General features: G+C 52.0%; 2 protein-coding genes across 3 annotated transcripts; both read right to left on the bottom strand.

The window, feature by feature from the left end:
- Positions 1-537: 537 nt before the first annotated feature.
- On the bottom strand, positions 538-4,192 carry GNG8 (G protein subunit gamma 8). Of its 2 annotated transcripts, none has more exons than XM_074316222.2 (3): positions 2,130-4,192; positions 920-1,005; positions 538-727 (listed from the first exon to the last, which is right to left on the bottom strand). In XM_074316222.2, the coding sequence occupies exons 2-3, from the start codon at positions 1,001-1,003 to the stop codon at positions 599-601; spliced, it is 213 nt and encodes a 70-aa protein (XP_074172323.1). In that variant the 5' UTR covers positions 1,004-1,005; positions 2,130-4,192; the 3' UTR covers positions 538-598. The 2 variants fall into 2 exon arrangements, with proteins under 2 accessions (XP_074172323.1, XP_019608147.2); XM_019752588.3 differs by having other exon boundaries at positions 920-1,189; positions 2,130-4,185.
- Positions 4,193-10,516: 6,324 nt separating this feature from the next.
- On the bottom strand, positions 10,517-19,719 carry DACT3 (dishevelled binding antagonist of beta catenin 3). The gene is made up of 4 exons (XM_074316221.2): positions 19,390-19,719; positions 14,077-14,173; positions 13,758-13,910; positions 10,517-12,759 (listed from the first exon to the last, which is right to left on the bottom strand). Exons 1-4 carry the CDS (start codon positions 19,636-19,638, stop codon positions 11,363-11,365), a joined length of 1,896 nt encoding a protein of 631 aa, XP_074172322.2. The 5' UTR covers positions 19,639-19,719; the 3' UTR covers positions 10,517-11,362.
- Between the last annotated feature and the right edge of the window lie 775 nt (positions 19,720-20,494).

Below are 20,494 nucleotides of genomic sequence, written 5' to 3'. Positions count from 1 at the left end.
GGCAGGTACCCAGGGAGTGCTTGGAAGAATGAACAAATGAATGAATGAACAGAGTTCAGTGCTTAAGGAGAGGGGTAGGCCTGTGGCAGGGGGTAGCCAGATGTGAAAGAAAGGGGTGGATTCATTTAGGGATGAGAAAGGTGGGAAGAGCACACAGGGGCCCCAAAGAGTGTCCAACCCAGGAGGGAGGGAGGAGAGGAGAGAGCCCTGCTGAGGGGTTCAGGGAGCACTGCAGACAGAAGTCTTCAACCCATTACCTTCTATCTGTGTGACTTTGAGTAAGGGACTTCCTTTGGCATCTGTAAAGTGGGTATTACACAAGTAGCCAGATGCTTCTGGGGCTGTTGGGACCATTAACTAAATTCAGGATTGTGGAGCCCTCAGTGGGCTCTGATACACCCTCTGCATCCACACACCCCACATAACCTTACCCCCGCCCCCACACACACTCAGAAGGGGTGAGAAGGGACACAGGTTCCTCCACGGTGAACCCATGCTCTGCGCGTGCCTCAGTTTCCCCGAAAGCACAGGCACCACCACAGTTACCACGTTTATTGGATTCATACTTTGGCAGGGGAGGGTAAGCTCTCAGGAAGGCTCAGAGCAGGATGCAAAAGAGGCGCTTGTCGCGGAAGGGATTCTCTGCGGCCGGTACCGGCGTCACCAGCGGGTCGTCTTTGGCATGCGTCTCGCAGAAGGCCAATAGCTCCGCCGCTGCCTGCGATACCTGCCGGTGCCCGGGTGATGTTCACGCCCCGCCCCGCCCAAGGCCTTGCCCCTTGCCCGGACCCCTCCCCGGGTCCAGCCTTGTTCGGAAGGGGATCTTCCCCCGCCTCCGAGGCTCCAGGCCCCACTCCCAGTAACTCCAGGTCAAAACCCAGCCCTGAGCTCCCGCCTTCCTCCCATCTCGACCAGGCACCTTCAAGCGGTCGATGTTCACTTCCAGCTTCAGCTGTTCCACAGTCTTGCGGGCCTCCGCGATCTTGGCCATGTTGTTGGACATGGCTGCGGCGGGGAAGGAGTTAAAGGCCAGGCGGGAGTGGGATAGGCTAGGGACAGGTCTGGGTCGCCAGGTAAGGGAGGCGGAGGTGTGGTGGGACCCAGCAACTGGGGTGTGGGTGGAAGAGGCTGGTGGAGCTATAGGAAACCAGGGAAAAGTGGAGGGATGGAGAGCCGCACAGACGGGGTCCTAGTGGCAGCGGGAGGGATGAACAGAGAGGGGTGAGGAAGGCAGGAGGGAAGCACAGATTCGAGGCTGAGAGGCAGGTGGTGGGAGGGACAGAAGGACAGGGCCACAGGTGCTGGATCAGGATCCAGGTGTCCTTAGCCCCCAGGGATAGGGCATAAGCCAGGAGGGGGGCCCTCCCCAGGCCAATTAGCGGTGGCTCCAGGGAGAACAAGGAATTAAGATCTCGGCGGGAGGGGCACAGAGGGGGCCTCATTAGGACTTTGGCAGCAGCTGCCCCCTCCGCCCCCCTCGGGGAGCTCCCCCACCCCAGCCCTGGCCACCTCAAAGGTTCCTCTGCTCATTAGCAGCCAGAGAGAGGGCTGGGGGGAGAGGGGGCCCAATCCAGACATGACTAGGAGAGGGACAGAGAGGATGAAGAGGGGGACAAATTGGAGGGGCAGAGGGAGAGACAAAGTGACAGAGGGAGAGACTGAGGCACAGGGGAGATAAAGAGATTGAAGAGGGAGAGAAAGAGATGGAGACATGGGGGACGGATGGAGGGAGTAGGGGGTGGACAAAAAGCTAAAGAAAGGGGCAGAGTGATACAGAGGGAGAGAGGTACAGAGGACAAAGGGATGGGGGGATAGAGAAGGGGAGATGGAGGAGTCCAGGAGGGATGAGGTGAAGGGGGTGGGAGAGGATAGAGATAGGGACACATGTAGGGGTAGAGGAAGGGACAGGGATAGAAGATGAGAGAGAGGGGCACAGGGGGATAAAGGGACAGAGGAGAGAAGGGACCAGGGATGGAGAGAGAGAGATGGAGCAGCTGGAGGAGACAGGTTAACAGAGACACAGAAGTATAAAGTCATTCATTCACTCACTCATTCATTCATTCCCAGGCAGACACACTGACTGATGAGCAAAGGGAGGAGCTGTTGGCGCCAGGACCAGAGCTTCCTACCTGTTGTTGCCTAGGGCTGGGATGGCAGGCTGGTGGCGAAGGCTGGGAGACAGCTTCTGGGTCCCCCTGCCCAGCCCAGCCCCTCCCCCTCTCCTGAGGTACAGCCCCTGAGGACCCGCCTCCTGATGCTGCCACCGCCATCCTCACTACCTTCGTCACCTTGTGTCTTTCTCTGGGTCCCATCTGTGTCTGTCCGTTCCCCTTTTGTCTCTGTTTCTGTGTCCCTCTCCCTGTCTCTGTCGCTCCTGTTCTCTGTGTCTCTTTCCTTTTCTCTATCTCCCAGTCTCCCCTCTTAATCTCTGTCTGTCTCCCTCTTACACACACTCACAGGAAAAAGACAGACTCTCAAGGTGTACCCTACACCCTGCTGCATTTACCCCACAGTCACACAAATCTCTTCCGTGTGTCCACACAGCCTCTCACTCCATCACACGTGCTCTCCCACCGTGTCACAGCCGCCACCTTTGTCATCCCCTCACAGACACCCCTTCTCAGCACAGACTCACACTCTCAGTTCCTCACACAGAGATGCACAGTATCTCGCTTTGTCACACGGTATGACCACACAGTCTCACGAACAACCTGTGCCCAACACACAATCTCCTACAGTGCCACAGTCACATGGTCTCTCAAAATGCCACACAGTCCCTGTCTCTTCGAGTGTGCTACATCACCATCAGTGACACTGCGCCCAACCAGTTAAATACACTACCTCAGATATGTGACAGTGAGTCACATATCCAGGGACTCCCACGTACAATGACACTCATGCTTACACAATCTCTGTCACACACCATCTTACACATTCCCTGACACTCTGTCCCCACCCACACGCTGTCATGCACAGAATCTCTTGCTGAGCCTTACACAGTCTGTATCATACACAGCTGTCACCCTCACACAGCAGATTCCCAGTGTCACACATTTACACACACAAGGTCTCGCTTGTACTTTCTGAGTGCGCTCATAGTCTCACACTCTCACTCCCTGCCCCAACGCTGTGCCAGTCTGTCATCTCCCACACGATCTGCGTCACACACAGTTCTCACAGTTCATCAGTGTGGCTGACACTGTCTCACACTCAGTCTCTCTGTCACACCCAGTCCCCCGGGGCCGCTCACACTGCCTTCTCACGCCATCTCTGGGTGGATCACATTCATTCAGTCTCACATATCATGTGCCCATGTGACTCATACAGAGCTCATGCCCTCACCACGTTACACACTCTCGCACACAATCTCACTCTCGCATATGGTCTCTCGATGTCACAGTCCCCCAAATAGTGTTGCAGGCACACCAACTTCATGGTATCACACAGTCACCTACATGTTACCTCTCTCATCTCACATATAGTCACACACAACCTGTAGGTATGACAAGATTTCACACAGTGACACTCTGTTACACCGCATCTCACGAGGTCACACAGCCACACACAACCTCTGGCATCAACGCACAATTTCACAGTACTACACACTCATACAATCTCTTTGTGTCACACACCATCGTTCGGTGACACCCCGGACACCCACAGTGTCTTTCCTGCACTCAGCACACACAACCTTCTGTCCTCTCTGACAGTCCCCTGAAGGCCACACGAGGGCGCCCGCGGCCCACCGAACCACCCACCCCAACCGAGCCAAAGCCGTAAAAGGTGGAAATCCGGAGGGCAAGAAGCCCCTGCGGACCTGCTGTGAGAGAGACACAGGAAAGTGGAGGGAGAGAACTGAAGATGGACCGGGACACAGAGAGGGGGAGAGAGATGCAGGGAGAGGCAGACGCAGAGAGACAGGGATATGGAGACAGAAATTTGGAGAGATAGACCTAGGGACTCAGAGACAGGGACAAGCAGAGGATTGCACACAGAGACACAGAGACTTGGGAAGGTACAGGAAAGACACACAGACAGAAATGTAGGGTCGGAGACAAGAACCGAGACATACAGACACCCAAACAGGGACAGGCGGGCAGACACAGGTACTCAGACCGCGCCTTCCACAGGGGACAGTGACGGAGGAGGGGCCTACAAAGGTGCGTCCAGGGGTGTGGCTGTGACCTCGGGGTTTCTAAGGGGCGTGGTCCAGCGCAAGGTTTGGAGGGGCGTGTCGATGATGTGGGCGTGGCCTGGATGAGGCGTGTCCCGACCACCCCAGACTGCTGCGGGAGGGGCGGAGGCGGGAGCCCTGGGAAGAGGTGGAGGTGGGGAGAGGAGCGCCTCTGCCGCAATGAGCCCATCTCAATTTGGTTTTTACGGCCTGGTCTGGGAAGCGAGACCGACGGGGAGGGGACACCAGCCCAGATCCGTGGTGTAGCGATTTGATAGGGAAGTGGCGGACCCTGGCTTTCCTCCTCCCCCACTTCGCCCGAGCTACAGGGCCAGGTGGGGGAGGGGAACCAGGCTCACATCTGGAAAGCATCAGGCGCGCCGGACATGCCAGGGCCCCGGGCCCCGCTGCGGAAGCGGGGAGGGGAGCTAGGGCGCCCTAGTCTCCCCCTTAGCAGGGTCTGCCGGCGCCGGGGAGGGGCCTGGGCGTGCGCCCAGCCTCGGCGCCTCCCGCAGCTGGTTTCCATCATCAGTGCTGGCCCCGGCAGCCCCCAGGAGGAAACCTAACTAAGAGCGGGGGTGGACAAGGTGACGACCCAACCTCCCTTTCCCCTCCCCGATGGCGGCCAGAGGCTGACAGACTGACACTGCCTGAACCAAGTGTAACCTCCATTTCTCTCCGGAGCTGTGGACCTCAGCCCTCTTTCCACCCTACGCGTGACCTTAGTTTCCAGGTGTGCAGTCCTGCTCTGTGCCGCACAGGAAAGGCCCTAGCCTCATGACAACCTAGTAGTCAGTGGTATTATTTGTCCCCATTTCTTGGGGGGCAGGGGGGAACCAAGACCCTGGATTCGGATTCAACTCTGGCTTTAAGCATTCAAGAAACGTGCAATGGACGCCAACAGTAATTCGAGGGCCAAATACCCAATCGCTTGCTGTATATTTCCACCTGGGTATCTGGTGAGATTCTCAAAATCAATGAATCCAAAACTAAGCTCTGGATTTCACACGCCAAACCCACTCCTACAGCAGTCTTACCCATCTCTGTTGATAATAAATCTTTGGGGTCATTCTTGACACCCCCCCTTGCACCCCACACATGATCTAGCAATAAGTCCCATTAACTCCATGTTCAAATTCTCTCCACAGTCCAATCACGTATTACCTCCTCTGTTGTCCCCACTCTGGCCCAGCCACCATGCCCTTCCACGTGGACTAGTACAGTCACTCCTCGCTGGGCTCCCAGCTTCTACTTCTGTCTCTCTCAGCCTGGTGCCCACAGAGCAGCGAGAGTGACCCTGTTTGAACTGAAGTCCCCAGAAAATAGCAAGTGTTAGTGAGGAGATATTGGAACCTTCAGACACTGCTGGTGGGAATGTAAAATGGTGCAGCCACTTAGGAAAGCGGCTGTTCCTCAAAAGGTTAAACAGAGTTACCACATGACCCAGAAATTCCACTCCTAAGTATCTACCTACAAGAAATGAAAACATCTGTCCACACAAAAACTTGGACAGGGCTGTTCATAACAACATTATTCAGAATAGTCCTGAACTGGAAACAACCCAAATGCCCATCAACTGATGCATGGATAAACTAAATGTGGTCTACCCAGATAGTGGACTATCATGTGGTGATTGGAAGAAATAAAGTTCTGATACGAACTATATAACATGGATGAACTTTGAGAAAATATGCTAAGTGAAAGAAGACAGACGCAAAAGACCAGATATTGCATGATTCCATTTATAGGAAATGTCCAGAATAGGCAAATCAATAGACACAAAAGTAGATTAGTGGTTGCCAGGAGCTGGGGAGATTGAAGGATGACAGCTAAGGGTGCAGTTTCTATCTGGGATGATGGAAATGTTCTGGGATTTACAGTGGTGATAGTTGCACAACTCTGTGACTATACTAAAAGCCATTGATGAAATAAATTGAAGACACAAATAAATAAAAAGCTATTCCATGCTCGTGGATTGAAAGAATTAACGTTAAAATGTCCATACTATCCAAAGCCATTTACAGATTCAAAGCAATCTCTATTAAAATTCCAATGGCATTTTCCACAGAAATAGAACAAAATATCCTAAAATTTGTATGGAACCACAAAAGACCCCAAATAGCCAAAGCAGTCTTGAGAAAAAAAGAACAAAGCTAAGGGTATCACCCTAATTTCAAACTATATTACAAGGCTATAGTAATTAAAACTGTATGATATTGGCATAAAAACAGACACTGTATACTATTGGCATAAAAATAGAACAGAATAGGGAACCCAGAAATAAACCCACACATATGTGGTCAATTAATTTAAGACAGATGAGCCAAGAATATACAATGGGCCAAAGAAAATCTCTACAATAAATTGTTTTGGGAAAACTGGACAGTCATGTGTAAAAGAATGAAACTGGACCACTATCTTACACCATACACAAAAATTAACTCAAAATGGATTAAAGACCTGAAGCCATAATACCCCTAGAAGAAAATATAGGTGGTAAGCTCCTTGCCAGCAGTCTTGGTGATTATTTTTTGGATTTGACACTAAAAGTAAAAATAAACAAGTAGGACTACATCAAACTAAAAAGCTTCTGCACAGCAAAGGAAACCATCAACAAAATGAAAAGACACTCTCCCAAATGGGAGAAAATATTTGCAAACCATATATCTGATAATGGATTAATATCAAAATATATAAAGAACTCATACAATAGCAAAAACCCAATCTGATTTTAAAATGGGCAGAGGATCTGAATAGACGTTTTTCCAAAGAATACATACAGATGACCAACAAGTATGTGAAAAGATGTTCAACATCACAATCAAGTAAATGCAAATCAAACTCATGAGGAGCTATCCCCTCACACTGTGAGAATTGCTGTTATCAAAAAGACAAGAAACAAGTGTTGGTGAGGGTGTGGAGAAAAGGGAGCCCTGTGCACTATTGGTTGGAGTGTAAATTGGTGAAGCCACTGTGGGAAACAGTATGGAGGTTCCTCAAAAATTAAAAATAGAACTACCATATGACCCAGCAATCCTGAAGAAAATAAAAACACTAACTTGAAAAGATATCTGCACCCCTATGTTCATTGGAGTATTATTTACAATAGCCAAGACATGGAAGCAACCTAAGTGTCCATTGATGGGTGAATGGATAAAGAAAATATGATACACACACACACACACACACACACACACACACACACACACACCATGGGATATTATTCAGCCATAAAAAGGAAGGAAACCTTGCCATTTGCAACATACCATTTGCAACAGCATGGATGGACCTTCAGGGCCATCTGCTAAGTGAAATAAGTCAGACAGAGAAAGACAAATACAGTATGATCTCTTTCATATGTGGAATCTAAAAAAAACAAAATTCTACCTCATAGATACATGGGTGGTTGCAGAGGCAGGTGGTGGATGAGCAAAATGGGTGAAGGTGATCAAAAGGTACAAATTTCCAGTTATAAATTAAATGTCATAGAGATGTAAAATACAGCATGGTGACTGTAGTAAATACTGTTATTGTTCTGCAAATGTGAAAATTGCTAAGACAGTAGATTTTAAAAGTTCCTATAACAAGAAAAAAATGTGTTTTAAGCCATTAAGCTCCATATTTTATATGGATGAATTTCATCGTATGTGAATTATATCTTAATAGAGAGAGCTGTTAACCTCATCCCTCCCCCCAAAAAAACAAAACAAAACTAAGTTCTTCTTCTGCTCAGAATTCTCCCATGGCTCCCGATTCCCTCAGAGTTAAAACCAAAATGCTCACCATGGCCCACAAGGCCCCACATGATGTTGTGGCCCTTACTATTCCCTGCCCTCACCTCTCCTCTCCCCCTCATGCACTACTCCAGACACCCTGGAGTAATGTGTCTCCTAGCTATTTTGCCAACATGACAGGTACCATTTTGGCCTCAGGGTCTTTGCACAGGCTAACCCCTCTGCCTAGGATATTCTTTCTCAAGGTATCCATCCACAAACCTCATCCTTCCTTCAGGTCTCTGTTCAATCAAATGTCACCTTCTCAATTAGACCATCCCTGATCACTCTACCTATCTAAAATTACAAACTCTTTTGCTCCCCATCCCACTCATACCTCTGCTTGGTTTTTCCTCATTGTCTTTATCACCTTTAAAAGATTATAACATTTACTTATTATATCCACACACACACCCCCACACACCCCAGCTTCCATCTCTGTGACCAATTCCTTGTGTATCTTTCTAGAGATAACCCATATAGCAAATATACTCTGTAGGGCAGTGGTTAAGAGCCTTGACTCTTAGGCAGCCTGAACTTAAATTCTGGCTTTGTTATTTAATAGCTTTGGGTAAACTACTTAACCTCTATGCCTCAGTTTCTCCATCTGTAAAGTGGGCACAATAATAGTATCTACCTCCCATGAGATTGTGAGGATTAAATGAGTCAATATATATAAAGTGTTGAGAATGGAGTCTGGCATGTTTCAATGGGTGTTAGCTATTATTTTTTATGAGTAAGTCTTAGAATCTTAAAAAGGAAGGAAGGTCATCCATATTACTCCAATCATTTTGACCAGAGTGGCCTGTGTGGCCTTAGACAGGTCCCTTTCCCTTTCTGGCTTTAATTGCGTCTTTTATGGAATGGAGATGGAGCGAATATTCCCAAGGGCCTGACAAGCAATGGCTTTTCCTGGAAAACCTTTAAAAATAACTGATTTATTGCTACTCTAACAGAAATACATGTTTATCCACATATACACTAGAATAGAAGCTCTACAGGGCAGAGACTTTTTTTCTGTTTTGTTCCTTGCTGTGTCCCTAGTGCCCGACTGGGGCCTGGTCCCCACTCTCTCAGACCTCAAACGGACAGAGAGCTGGACCCACCCATGTAGACATAAGGGTCAAAGCAGCAACAAATACCCATTTTTCAGACTGTGGAGTCGGTGGGGGTTGGGTCCGAGTCCTGGCTCCCTCTTGCTGTGTGACCGGGGCAAGTGATGGCCTCTCTCTGAGCCTCTATTTACCCATCCTTAAAATTCGTATAATTATTGGGCCTACCAAATAGAAAAATGGGCAAAGTATGTAAACAGGTCGAAGAAACACAAGTTGGTCAGTAAGTAAACCAAAAGATGTATCACCTCAAGGAAACAGGGAGTTAAGACATGCCAACTAAAACAACACAGTTCTCAAACCCATGTTTGGTGAAGGGGTAGAAAAACAGTCTTCTCAAAATTTGTAAATGTCAATTGAAGGCAGTCTTAGTGGAAGGAAATGGGGCATGGAAGTGGAATTCAGTTTTTAAATGAGCAGACTATAATGACCAAGCCATTCTATTTCTAGGAGTGGATCCTACAGACATTCATACATAAATGCACAGAGGTATGTACAAGGACATCACTGCAGCAAGATCCATACGAACCAAGGAATTGGAGAGTTTACAAATAGGGTTAGATTATGGAACTCCCCACAGTGGAATCTCATGCAGCTATTGGAGTGATAGGAAAATACGGCACCTAAGTTTAGATGAAATGCACGAATTCCTAGAATACCACTTAGCAAAACTGACACAGGAAGAAATAGAAAAGCTAAGTACTATAAACATCAAAGAAATTCAATTCTTTTTTTTTTCCAACTTTTATTTATTTCAAGTGTGTGTTTTTGTTTTTTTTCCAGGACCCATCAGCTCCAAGTCAATTAGTTGTTTCAATCTAGTTGTGGAGGGTGCAGCTCACAGTGGCCCATGCGGGGATCCAACTGGCAACCTCGTTAAGAGCACCGCATTCTAACCAACTGAGCTAACCGGCCGTCTCCAAAGAAATTCAATTCTTAATTAAAATCCTTCCCATAAAGAAATCTCCAGGCACAGATGATTTAACAAAAAAAAAAACAACCCAAAAAAACAACAAAAAACCCAACCTGGTAAACAATGCATATAGTTCAATTTATGTAAATATAGTTTTATATAACCAGTGTGACAATATGTATATACCTATTTATAGTGATATATTTATATAGTTACTTAGATCTATATATGTATGTAAACACATAAATAAAAACATGAAGGATGTACATCAAACTGATGATGATTTCTGAGAGGATTTGGGACTGTCCCTTTACCTACATTGTTTCCGTCTCTATGAGGCCATATTTATGATCAAACAAAACTCCTTCAAAGGTCAGATTCATTGAAGTAAAATAGCCAATGGTAGGAAAATGATGTTGAGACCCACCCTGGCATCTGCCATCTGGTTCTGGACACTGCCATATCCAAAGCAAACAGTAGTTGCTCAATAAATGTTACTCCAAAGGAAAAGCATTTCTACCATTTTAACACAAAGTCCACCACATATGTAACATTGTGCGTTTATTTACAAAGAGGTTAGAGAAACACACATTATCTGGCCCCCCTGTGCAACGGGGAGTCACCATCGTCATAATAAATACAGTAATTTTTTAAAAAGAAAAAAATACTGGATTGGAACAGCTGAGGGTCATCCTGAGCTCCCCCCATTCCGTCTCACAGGGGGGGCCACAAGATAGATGCCATCTTCCTTCCCCTCTTCTACCTCCCAACCTTCCAAATTATTCAGGGATAAAGGTAAAAGAATCTTTCTTTCCAAGTGTTATTAACCCTCAAAACCCCAAAGTCAGTGCTTCTTCCCTTCCTGGGAACTCTGCAGGCATCATCTGGGTCAGACAGAGTTTCCAACCGAGGTGCCAAGGGGGATAACCTAGGGATCCAGGGACATAGATGGGGGGCACTTGGTATATGAGGGGAACCGTATCTGGGCATAGAAAGGTGGAATAAGAACTCAGTGAGAGAAGTAAAGGGCATCAAACAGACTAAGTGTCTAAACTAAAATGAGGAAATTCAAACTGAATTACCCCTTCTACATACCATAGCACACCCATAGTACAGATGAGGAAAGTGGGGCCCAGAGAAATAGAACTTTTTTGCCCCACGGGCTGCAGAGCCAGCAACTGAACTGGGTCAAACTGGGCTCCTCCCCCATTCCTCCCTATGGTGGAGGGGCAGCCTTTCCAACCAAGACTGCAGTGGATGGGGGCAGTGAGGAAGGGTCTTTGGAAGCAGAGAAAATGGTGGTCTTTGGAAGGGAGGTGTGGAAGGGTCCGTGATTGGGAGTGTGGTGGTGCAGAGGCTATGAAGGGGGAGCCCACGCAAACCCTCAAACTCACACTGTAGTCATGACCTTGAGAGAACCCGAACGGAAACGCAGTATCTTTTTCTTGAGCGCGTGGGAAGCCTTGATCTTTACAAAGACTTTGGCGGGGCCCGCTGGCGCCCCTCCACCTGCACCACCCCCTGGCCCGGAGGCCGCGGTGGCTGCCACCAGCTGCTGCGGCCACACGAGGCCACCGCTGCCGTCTGAGTCGCTGGATGCGGAGCTGAAGGCAGGCGACTCTCCCTCGCTGGCACTAGATTCACTCTCCCCGTAGCCGCCGCCAACGCCGCCCGTCGGACCCCGGCGTCCAAGGGGTCCCAAGCGCCCCGCTGAGCACTCTGAGTCGCTGCCTGCGCAGCCATAGAGCAGCCGGCGCTGAGGAGCAGACGGGGATGGGCCAGGCCCTGGGCCGCGGGCCGCCGGGCCGCGGGGCCGGCCTCGGCGCCCATCGGCTGCGTCGATCTCGGCGGTGGAGCGCCAGCGGCGGCAGGACCCCGCGGCCTGCGCGGCCAGCGTGGGTGCTGGGCCGCGGCGGGGCCGCGGAGGCCGAGGCTCTTCCCGTTCAGCTGTAGGGTACTTGGGGGGTCCCGGAGGAACGGCGGCGGCTCGGCCCAACAGGCTGGTCTCGGACTGGGAGCGCGCGGCCTTCCGAGCCCTGGGCGAGCCCCGACGGCCCGAGGCCTCCGTCATGCGTCCGCGGCGGCCGGCAGCCCGGGGACGCTCCCGCGGTGGGGACTGCTCCACGCTGCGGCCCCGCGTCAGTGGTGGCGCTTTGCGGCGGGCGGCGCGGCCAGGGAGGCCGCGGGTAGCCGCCTGTGCCCCTGGGATGTACTGCGCCTTCACCAGGCGGCCCTCGCCCGGGCTGTCGGGGGGCGAGGATACAGCTGGCGGCGCAGCGGGCTCCGGCGCCGCCTCCGACTCCCACGGCGAGGCCCAGGCGCGGCCCAAGGCGGCCGGACTGGCGGGACGGCCCCCCACACGCTCCACTGGGGGCTCAGGCGCGGGCCGCGCGCCTCCGGGGGGCGGGGACGCGTCGGGCGGCCGCTGGCGCACGCTGTTCTGGCGTCGCGGGCCCCCGTCCGCGCCCCCGGGACTGGTCCGGGGCTGGCCCGCCCCCCGGCGGCGGCGCCTGCGCAGGAGCGCTGAGATGTAGCCGTCCAGGGGCCGCCCTTTGCCAGGTGCGTCGGGCGAGTCCGCAGGAGGTCTGCCACCTGGCCGCGGGCTGCGCAGCGCCACAGCGTGCAGGGGGCTGGGCGTCAGGAAGGGCCCCGCGCGGGCCCGCCGTTCCGCGGAGGAGCAGGCCTCTGGGCCCGCAGATCCCGCTGCCGTCGGATAGGGAGCAGAGAAGGACCGCGGCACAGCTGCCCGAGCACCCACCGCCTCCGGAGCACTGGGACTGGCGTCTCCTAGGGAAAGGAAGGCAAGAAGAAGAAGGAAAAAAAGGAATAGGGAACAGGCACTCAAAGCCCTTTTCTCAGTGCAACTAGGAGGAGCAGGGTGCCTGTTGCACCCCGCCCCCACCACCCGCCCAATTCTCCGACTTCCATCAAACCCTGTTCTCACCCCTTCACTCATATCAGGTTCATAACAAAATCATAACAAGTGGCCTTCAACAACTCATATGGTCTGTCCTGCCCCTACCTCTCTGACCTCCATCTCTAACCCCCCTCTATATTTATTGGTCTCCAGCCACACTGATTTCCTGGATGCTCAGGCCAGTCCCGCTCCAGCCTCAGGACCTTTGCACTTGCTTCCCAGGCTTTTCCTTCAGGATATCTGCTTGGCCCACACCCTTACTTACTTCAGGGTGCCACTCAAATGTCCCAGTCTCAGTGATGCCCTCCCTGGCCATAGTTTGTAAAATTGCAATTCCCTCCTCAACTCAAAGGGACATGCCCTAGTCCCCTTCTCTAATTTACTTTTCATGGTACATGTCAATATCTAATACCCTATATATTTTACTTAACTTATCTTGTGTATTACCTATTTCACTCACCTAGAATGTCAGCTTTGTAAGGACAGGGATTTTTTTCACTGCTGTATCCCTCACCCCTAGGATAGTGCTAGGATAGCACATAGTAGGGGCTCAGAAACTTACTTGTATAAATGAATAACAGCAGTTCCTGTTTACTGAGTGGCTCCCATATGCCAAGTTCCATGCCTTAGGGCAGAGGTTCACTGAATACTCAAAACTTCTCTATGAGGTAGGTGCTGTTATTAATCTCATTTTAACAGATAGAGAAACAGAGGTCCAGAAAGAAGTGACATGCTCAAAATCACACGAAAAGGGAATGTCACAGCCAGAATTTGAATCCAGATTGGTCTGACTCAGAAGCTTGGGCTCAAAACCATCCTCTCATTGTCCAGTCCCTGGCTCTCCGGGTCCCAATCCCACCCACCTTACCTAGGGACTTGGGCCTCTCGCTGGCATAGATGCCCCGGGGTTCAGAGGGACCCAGGCGTCCATAGGAGCCAGATCCGGAGAAGCCACTGTCCCCACAGAAGGTGGAAGGTGGTGAGTCGGGACCTCCTGTGGAGCTGGGGTCTTCATAGAAGCCTGGATTCCGGGGAGAAGGGGAGACACCATCAGGGGGCCTGTCTGGGGAAATCAGGAGTGGAGAAAAGGATCCCAAAAGACAGAGATGGGGCAGCCTGAGTGATGGTGGGCAGTGGGAAATATTGGGGAGTCCCAGGCCAACCCTGCCCCCTTTACCCATGCTCACCCGAGCTGCGCCCGCTCTCCTGTTCCAGGCCCCCAGACTCCAAGCTCAGGTCTCCCAGCTGCTGGCCCAGGTCCCAGATGAGCCCGGGCAAGGCCTCCTGAAGGCATGGGGAGAGCAGGATGGTCAGAAGGCCCCCAGTCCTCTGCTAACTGGTTCCCTATTCCTGGAGCTCATGGGCAGTTTCACTTTGACAACGAGGCTCTGACTCAAAAGGTAAAAGCAGCACCTGAGGCCCAGGGTCCCCCTCAAGTTCTCTGCCCCTTGATCCCATTAGAAAGTCCTTCTGGCTAACGCCAGTCCTTCATCCTGCAGCCACTCATTCCCTTTTAGGTGTGATGAGGCCTCAGAAGGCCCTGTTCCTTCCCCCTCCCTGTCAACTGTTCCCTCCGTCTGTGCTCATGGCTCCTTGACCCCTGTTAGTCTAACTTCAGATCTTGCTATAAGTTCACTGCTAAAAGTTGGTGTCCAGGACCTGCCTTCTCCCAATTCTTGGGCTTCCTTTCTCAGATGCTCCCATCTTTCCTCAGTGCCCTTTATCCACCAGTAGAAAGTTGTTTTGCAAGTCTTCCTAAGACCTTTCCAGTGCAGACATGTTCCCTCATATGGATAAAATAGGCTGACCACGAATCATGTACGTCTTTGCTCCTCCTTTCAGAAAGAACGCTCAGTGCCTACTGGAAAGTCCTTCTGTGAGTCTGGCCTCAGTGGTACTGCAGTAATGGGCCCCAGCAGGTTCCTTTGGCCCAGGGACCACATCTTCCTCCTGCTCTTCTCCAGTCCCACCCAGAAGCCTCCAGTGTCTGCCCACTGCTCCTCAGCCCCATAAGAAATTTCTGTTGAGTCTACCCTGGATTCTTTTTGCTGCAGGAAAAGACCATTTCTTATTGGGTGTGAAAAAAATGAAGGTAAAAAAACCCTTTGAGCGGAGTGTGACAGTGACTGGGGGCGGGGGGAGGGACTGAAACAACACAGAGGGGTCTCCAAGACACTAGGATTTAATCCCATTTTGGAAAACGGGGCCAGAGTCAGAAGAGTCTCACACAGGTCTGAGTAAGGCCAGAGGCGGCAGCAGCCTGGGCTGACGGTTGACCCTCAGACAAAAGCGGCTTGTCTGGACGGTGGAGGGAGGGGAGGAGGTAGGAGGGAATGGGAGGGCAGGCGCCCAGCCCTGCCTATTTAGGGCAGAAAGACTGGCCGGCTCCCTCACCCTCCCACACCCCCACCCCCCTACCCCTCAGCTTCACACTCCTTCCACTGCTCTCCTGGGCCCCGTCCCCACCCCCCACCCCCACTCCACCCCCACCCCACCCCTACCCCCCACCCCACCCCACCCCACCGCAGAACATAAGCCCCCATCTGGGCTTGTTTATGGTAGGAAAGTCAAATCAGTCAACTTTGGGCTTCTGCTCTGGGTGTGCAGATGTGCTCAGGGTGATGGCGCCGTCTTTGAACAAAACCCAGGAAAGCAGGCTAATTGTGTAGCATCAGGGGTGGCTAAAAAAAAAAAAAAAAGAACCAAAAAAAAAAAACCACAAAAAACCACGGACCGCCCAGATACACCATGTCATGTTCCCCACTAATCGCCCCCTTGCTCACTGCGCTAGCCACACTGGCCTCTTTGCTGTTCCCTGAACATGCCAGACCTGTTCCTACCTCAATAGGATGTGTCCCCCACATCTCCTGCCTCACACAGAAACTTTGCTCATCCCATTCCTTCTCTCACCCTCTTTCCAAAATAGTTCCCCCATCACTCTGCATCCCTAGTGTCCTGTTTTTCCTATGTAGCAGTAATGACCTCCTGGCTTAAAGTTATATCAGATTGTCATTTGTCTGTTGTCACTCTCACTAGAATGTCAGCCCTAGAGGGCAGAGACTTGTCTGTTTTGTTCATTGCTGTACCCTCCCCGCCCCCAGTGCCTAGAACAGTGCCTGGCACAAAGTGGGTGCTCAGGAAATGTTCGATGAAGGAGTAATGTACAGCAGAACATTATAGGGCTATTAAAATGGAAGAAGGTATTTCTTTATGGAAGCATCACCATGGTAGAGCGTTGAGTGGAAAAAGAATAGGGCAGAATGTATAGTATGAGGGTGAGACAGAATTACCTGGAAGGCTGGTTAAAACCTAAATTACTGGGTCCCTCCAGAGCTGGAGCCCAAGCATTTGCATTTCCCATAGGTTCTCATGTGATGGTGAAGTCCCGCAGGCCACACTTTGAGAACCACTGGCATAGTCTCTGGGACCTCACCCAACTGGAATTTGTAAAAGGCAAAGCAGAAATTTATATTTCTTTTGCTTTTTTAACACCTGGAGTGATTCTTTTTTTTTTTTTTTTAACTTTTATTTATTTTAAGTGTGTTTTTCCAGGACCCATCAGCTCCAAGTCAAGTAGTTTCAATCTAGTTGTGGAGGGCGCATCTCACAGTGGCCCATGTGGGGATCGAACCGGCAACCATGTTGTTAAGAACACTGTGCTCTGACCAACTGAGCTAACCAGCCGCCCAGAAATTTATATTTCTTGGTATGTAAACTGTTTCTGCCAGTAGATGAATTGGAAGAGGTCCGAAGGGACTCACACCAAGGTGACAACAGTGGTGATCCCAGGGGAGAGGGTGCATTTAGGGGATCAAGTGAGGGATAATGGGACTGGACGGTAGAACGAAGTGGTTAAGGAGGCATGGCTTGGAGCCAAATTGCCAGGGTTCAAATTCAGCTCTGACACTTTCCAGCTGTGTGACCTTGAACAGGTTACTTCACCTCTCTGGGCCTTGGTTTCTTTACCTGTAACATGGCATCATTTTACTCCTTCTCTTATGGGGTTGTTGTGAGGATTCAATGAGTTAAAACAGCAGTTCCTTTTAAGCACTTAATAAATGCTAGCTTTTATTATTATATGAAAGCTCTGAATTCCTAACAAGGAAAATATAAAATCATATTTTACTTGTGTAATTAAAAATAAATGTTGGTAAGTTCTGCAGGTCTAATTTCAGTTCTTCCATTGCAGGGGAGGTAGGAGTTAGGGGGACAGAAGGGAGAGGCCTTCTCCACCCTTGTGCCTGGACCCCTCATCACTCCTCCCCCCACAACACCCCCCCAGTCTATTTGTAAGTCTGACCTCATTCTTTCCAGCTGCAAAGGGATGAATCTTTAAAAGACCAGAAGGTCTTTGGTCTGAATCTGGCTCCCTGTTTGCCCACAATGCCTCTCATCTTTTTTTGCCGGTCCTACTGCAGTGGGCCTGAGGTCATCCAGCTCAGGCAGGTTTAACATGAGTGTGGCTAAGGCCCCTGGAGACCCCTTTGCTCAAACTTTCCCAGATCTTTGTTCCTCCCCTCACATGCCCCCAGTTTGTATCCAATTCTCTTTGTCCCGATTAGGAAGTCCTTCTGCAAGTCTAACTTAAGGCCTTCTTGCTGGAAGGGTTCCTTTCTCCTTGGTGGGAGAGAACAGGACCCCTGCCCTAATCCAGGATTCTGGCCTCTTTTCTGCGATACCCCTAATCTGTAACTGCATCCCCATCATTCTTATTAGAAACTAATGAAGTATGGCTTCAATCTTTTTTGCTTCAAAGGGAGTGTATTCCTAGGTGGGAGGGATGGGAAGGGTAAGCATCATAAGACAGAGGCTCAGGTATCAGTAGAGGCTTTCACCCCCTCTTCAGAAGGACCCAGGAACCCCAAACACCAGAGGGGTTTATATTTAGCGCTTCTCTGCTCCTCCCTCAGTGCCGCTGTCTCCCTCCCGCTGCCTGCCACCGCCTCCTCCCTGACGCTGGGACAGAGCTTTGCCTGGAGACTGTGGGGGGAGAGGCCTCTCTACTACCACCTCATGTGGTGGGGGTTGCTGAGGGGCAGAGATGAAGAAGCTGAGGGGGGAAGAGAAGGGGAAACTGAGGCAGAAAGCGGGAGAGACTGAGAGACAGTGAGGAAGGACACAGCTTGCCCATCCCCACGCCTTCTCCCTTTTCCTTGTAGAGGTGGGAGGCGCCTCCCCAAGCCCAGCCAGCTCTGGGTGGGGTGGGGGGAGCTGGTGAAGGCCCCCACAATGCGTCTCTAACTTTGGGAGGGGGTGGGGCCTCCCACAGCTGTTTCTGTTTCCAGAGAAGAATGTACAGGGTCCCACTCCCGGCAGGGGGAGGGGCTGGGCGTGCAGCCTGGGAGTCTGACTTCAGTCCCCTCCCCAGTCCCCATCTGGGGAGGGGGCAGTCGAGGTCAGCAGCAGGGAGAGCCCCCTCCCCCGCCACCTCGGCTCAGGTTTCCCCAAACGGGAAGCTCTGACCACCCACAGGCTTGGGGATGGGATCTGCAAGGGGAGCAGGGGTCTGGGGCCTGACAGGCTGGGGGGAGGGGGAGAAAGAGACAGAAATGGGGATGTGGGCCAGGGAGAGGTGCAGACATGCAAGAAGGGAAGAGCAGGGAGACAGAGATAGAGAGGCACAGAGAGACGGAGGATTAAGAAAGACAGAAACACACAGCAAGTCCCAGAGAAGTGATGGCGAGAAGAGTGCAAGAAACCCAGGAAGAGGTCTGGAGAATTAAGAAATGGCAAGAGAGGGATGGTGCTTCTTAAGTAATCTGGAGACCTCTGCCTTATCTTCCCCCATTAGAGCACCCAGGGAGTCCAGAAGTCAGACACCCATGCTGCCTCAACCTGCCTCCTTATGGGTTAACCAGGGCTGGGACCAGGTAGGAAAGGAGAGAAAGTGTCACAGGAGGGTCAAGATCACCGTGGGGTCCTCAGGCACTGTGAGCTGCCTCTCAGTAGTCATCTCTCCCTCAGGAGGCCCTAAGATCCCCTGCCCCCATCTCTCCCCCTCCGGAGATCTCCAAGCACACCAGGACTTAGGGAATATGGAGCTCTAGTAGTCAAGGCCCAGAGGGGGGCATGTTTGAATCCCAGCTGTGTGACCTTGGGTGAGTCGTTTGCCCTCTCTGAGCCTCAGTTTCTTTCTCTGTAAAATGGGGACTATCCCCGTTATCTCCAAAGCTACAAGAAGACAATGCATGCCAAATACTGGGCCCTGGGTGTGACACATAGTACTTGGCGCCCAGAAGGATTTTCCTTGGGGAAGGGGTGTAGGGGATGGGGCCTGTGCATCTCGAGAGGCTCCAGAGGAAGCAATGCAGCGTCCCCTTTCCCAGTTTGGAGGCAAGGAGGCCACATCCCGCCCGCCGCCCAGACTCCAGGGTCTGCAGCCCCACCCCCTGTCCTTTTCCCCCCTCCCCCCCACCGGCACGAGTGTTTCAGCATCCAACCGAGACAGACAGACAGACACAGATGGGGACGGAGGGACAGACGGACAGACGGCCTCTCACCAGCTGCTCCTCCAGGGCCGCTGCGGCCCGGCGCGCGGCCGCCGCATCTTCGTCCTCGTCGGCGTCCTCCTCGTCCTCCGCCTCGGCGCCCCCCATTCCGGGTTGGGCCAGCCGCAGCGCCTGCTGCACGCGGTACTCCTGCCTCTCCCGGAGCCAGTGCAACTCACAGAGCCCGGCCAGGCTGCCCTCCAGCCAGCCCCGCAGCCGACCCCGCTCGGGGCTCACCGGGAACGAGAAGGCCCGGATCATGGCTGCGGCCCCCGCCCCAGCCCGGCCGGGCCCCGCGGCCACCCCTCTCCCTGTCCCACCTCCCCGCCCCAACAGCCCGCCTGCCCGCGCGCCCGCCCGCTAGCCCGGCTGTCACAGTCTCATCTGCATAGGCGCCCGCCCATTGGCCCGCCCACCCGTGCCTTATCTGCATGACCACACCCCCGGCCACACAGCAACCGTAGCCGATTGGTGGGTACCCTCCCTTACGAAGATGCTCGGTGGTGCACAGGCCCCACAACGCGACGCATGCTCGCAGCTGCCTACTCGCTCTGCTTCGGGTGGCCTCGCCACGCCCCTCCACTCGCCTGCCATTGAACCCTGGCCACGCCCCCCAACGCGTCACCAGGAAACAAGTCCGCCCTTGCCCAAATGTCATTGGTCGGTACCTCCTCGGTATCACAGCTGGTTCCTCTGGCTACCATTGGACTGTCCGGCTGGAGGGGAAGAGGTAATCTACAAATAGAGAATGGGTCGGTGTGACAATTTGGCAGATGCTCCTCTTTCTCCAGCCCCTGGCAACCCTCGGTGTCTGAGGCTGCGCAAGGAGGAGGAAAGGGTTAGAGTTAGCCCTGATTTTGCCTCCTCTTCCACGAAGCCCTCCCAGACATTCAGCGGTAAAACTAGAGGGCCAGACCAGCTAAGATCAACAAACTCCCATAAAATTATGCTTCTAAGCGGAGACAGCTTCACCGGCGTGCGACCGGCTTAGAAGGTCCAGGGGCTTGGTTTTAATGTTCTGCTGCTACTGTCTTGAAATTCTTATTTTTTGAACAAGGAGACCCGCGTTTTCATTTCACACTGAGTCTCGCAAATTATGTGGCCAGTCTTGCTTCTC

This window comes from Rhinolophus sinicus, chromosome 8 (assembly GCF_057876585.1).
Source record: "Rhinolophus sinicus isolate RSI-liver-muscle chromosome 8, RSI-T2T, whole genome shotgun sequence".
NCBI lineage: Eukaryota > Metazoa > Chordata > Mammalia > Chiroptera > Rhinolophidae > Rhinolophus > Rhinolophus sinicus.
This window is presented reverse-complemented; position numbering and strand designations above follow the sequence as displayed.

What these genes read in the sequence shown, in the direction of transcription:
- DACT3 (XM_074316221.2), bottom strand. Translation starts at nt 19,638, where the DNA reads ATGATCCGGGCCTTCTCGTTCCCGGTGAGCCCCGAGCGGGGTCGGCTG. An exon ending in CGGCCCTGGAGGAGCAGCTG is followed by an intron (nt 14,174 to 19,389) that starts GTGAGAGGCCGT and finishes CCATGCCTTCAG; the next exon opens with GAGGCCTTGCCCGGGCTCAT. An exon ending in CGAGAGGCCCAAGTCCCTAG is followed by an intron (nt 12,760 to 13,757) that starts GTAAGGTGGGTG and finishes TCCTTTCCCTAG; the next exon opens with GAGACGCCAGTCCCAGTGCT.
- GNG8 (XM_019752588.3), bottom strand. Translation starts at nt 2,312, where the DNA reads ATGGGACCCAGAGAAAGACACAAGGTGACGAAGGTAGTGAGGATGGCG. An exon ending in CCAGCCCTAGGCAACAACAG is followed by an intron (nt 1,190 to 2,129) that starts GTAGGAAGCTCT and finishes CGCTGCCACTAG; the next exon opens with GACCCCGTCTGTGCGGCTCT. An exon ending in TGAACATCGACCGCTTGAAG is followed by an intron (nt 728 to 919) that starts GTGCCTGGTCGA and finishes GGGCACCGGCAG; the next exon opens with GTATCGCAGGCAGCGGCGGA.